We start from the raw sequence: 2,715 nt of genomic DNA, 5'->3' as shown, positions 1-2,715 counted from the left end.
ACAGACAGGACATGTTTTGCAGTAGTGTTGTGTGTCAGTGTACATGGTTGGCCAAAAGAATAGCACCTAGCCTAAGATAGGTTTTCTGTAGCCCCAAATGCCCAGCCCATGGGACTGTGTGTGCTAGATTGAGAACAAAAGGTCTGCAGGTAACTGGAACTACCAGTCGTTTCACACCTGCATCTGACTGATTGTACAGAATACCATTTTCAATCAGGTACCTGTCTGGAGCAAACTTCTCTGTGGTGTTAGACTCTGCTCTTTGGATCAGTGAAGTAAGTGTGGAGTCTGCCTGTTGCAGTTTAACAATGTTATGTGGCACATCCCAATCAACATTCAACCCCTCAGTATCAATTTTCTGAAACGAAGCCCCATGGCTGTACTTCTCTAAGCGTCACTGGCGACGCGATTTTCATGGCCCTTTATCCCCACCTTGGATCAAGTTATCTGACAGATCTGGTAGTGGCTCCACAGCCTTCTGGGAACGGGTAACCACAGGGCATGACACATTGACATCATTGGCATGAGACACATCAGCAACAGATCCAAGTAAATCACTCCACACTGGTACATCCCTCCCCAGGATAACATCAAAAGGTAAGTTTTGCACAACCACCATTTGCAGTAAGTATTTCACTCCATCAATTTCAACAGTAAGTTCTGCTACTGGATGTTGCTTTCTATCTCCATGTACACACTCAATTTCTTTCTCATTCTGATAATCAAGACAGTTTAAAGGTACATGACACATTTTGATTAAAGACACAGCACTACCAGTATCCATCATCGCATCAAGTGTAACCCCATTAACTTTAACTTTTTGGTTTACTGGTTCCATGTCGTTAACCTCAGATCTGGCATCCCCCTCCCTTGGCACATAACAAAACCCAGACAGTTTTGGCTTCCTTAAAGGACAAACAGAGGCCTTGTGACCTTTCTGTTGACAGAAAAAACATACCAATGCAGATCTCCCATTACCCCCAACTGTATGAGCAGTATTGTTACCCCCAACTGTGTGAGTAGAATCCCCACCCCCAGAGTTACCTGCACTTGGCCTGTAGCCCTGTGATGGGTTGTGAACGCTGGGCGGTTAGGTGTCACCTTGTGGGCATTGATGTACTGCAACGCCAGCTTAGCAGCGGTCTTTCCATCTTCTGGCTCATGTTCACGGACCCAGGTCCACACCTCTGGGGACAGTACATTCAGCAGCTGCTCCATAATCACCTTCTCGCCGATCTCCTCCTTGGTGTGTTTCTCTGGTTGCACCCAACGACGGAAGAGATGCTTCAAGCGATGATAGGTCTCCATTGGTGTTTCTCCCACTGGTACTGTGCTCCTCCAGAACCGCTGTCGATATGTCTCCTTGGTGATGTCAAACTTCAGCAGCAGGGCCTCCTTCAGCTTCTGGAAGTCATCTGCATGGTCCTCATCCATCGCCGAATATGCTTCCAGGGCTTTACCAGTGAGCAGAGGAACCAGTCTTACTGCCCACTCTCGTTCTGGCCACTGCCATGTACGTGCGAGACGCTCAAACCTCAGCAGGAAATTCTCCATATCTTCTCCATGCTGGTAAGGGTGTAGTTTTGGTTCACGGGGTCGTCCTGGGTACATTGTCACCTGTGGGTGTGCAAGGCTGGCTGTCGCTGGCGGCTGCAGTGCTGGGACGACGGCTGGCGCTGGCTGCTGTGCTGCGGCGTTGGACACTGTTGGTAAGTATACTGGTGAGTATTCTAGGCTTACTGCAAAGGGCTGGCTGGCACGCTCTGGCTTTGGCGTGACTGGTGGCAGGTCGAGTCTTGGGCTTTCCTCTGCAAGCCTGCTGGAAAATGCTAGTTGGTGTGAGGGGAGATTCTTGCCGTGGTCGTATTGCTGTGAGAAAATTGCGTAATTCTTCTCGCATGGCCTCGTCACGTCGCATCTGTGCCTCTTGACGAGCCTCATCTCGCAACTGCTGGGATGTGAAGAAGTCTCGTACCACGTCTGTTAGCGATGTGGCCGCTACAGAAGGAGCAGGAACACCACCCCTTGTCCTCGGTCTGGCCCCCTTTGCATTGTAGTCCTGGGCATCTGCTTCTCTTTGCTCTTGCTCTGTTCCCGACTGAGCTGTTTCCCAGGCGTCCTCTTGCCCTTCGCTGGCGGTCGCAGCTCGGGTGGCAGGCCTGTTGGTGTTGCTTTTCCTTTGGGTTGCTCGAACTGGTTTTCTTCGGCTGGCCATCCCACTTCTGACACCATATGTCACATGGGTTCTGTGACGAAATGACGACTCAGCCAAGATTTGCAACTCCAGTGCTAGGAATGTTTTATTTACAGTCCAAGGTTCTCCAAAAGTGAGCAAGTGACCAAAAATAAAAGAAACAAAAATAAAGTTGAAGTTTCCAAACTGTACAAAATATTGTAGGCCTATGAACTAAGAAAAGAAAAACAAAATGTATCTAAAGAAGAAAAGAAAAACTTGCCAGTCTGAAGAGCAAAACTGCACAGCCCAGCACCACAAACCAGACTGCAATGAAAATGGGCTTAAATACCACAAGCCCATCCCCTACAATTAACCCCAAACAGCTGTACACATACAAAACCCCACTAATCTCCCATTTGCAAAACAATGGCAAGATTTCAAAATAGCCAAAAGGTTACCCATTTTACATACAACACATCCATTCACATTACAAAACCCTGATTTCTTCACAACTCTTAATTTACACTTAATTAACAACA

General features: G+C 47.9%; 1 protein-coding gene across 1 annotated transcript; it reads right to left on the bottom strand.

Moving 5' to 3' along the window:
- Positions 1-412: 412 nt before the first annotated feature.
- On the bottom strand, positions 413-2,510 carry LOC121697733 (neurotrophin receptor-interacting factor homolog). The gene is made up of 2 exons (XM_042079385.1): positions 1,045-2,510; positions 413-478 (listed from the first exon to the last, which is right to left on the bottom strand). Exons 1-2 carry the CDS (start codon positions 1,939-1,941, stop codon positions 413-415), a joined length of 963 nt encoding a protein of 320 aa, XP_041935319.1. The 5' UTR covers positions 1,942-2,510.
- Positions 2,511-2,715: the final 205 nt, after the last annotated feature.

Source organism: Alosa sapidissima, chromosome 2 (genome assembly GCF_018492685.1).
Source record: "Alosa sapidissima isolate fAloSap1 chromosome 2, fAloSap1.pri, whole genome shotgun sequence".
Taxonomy (NCBI): Eukaryota; Metazoa; Chordata; class Actinopteri; order Clupeiformes; family Clupeidae; genus Alosa; species Alosa sapidissima.
Note: the sequence above shows the minus strand (reverse complement) of the source record. Positions and strands in the feature narration are given on the sequence as shown.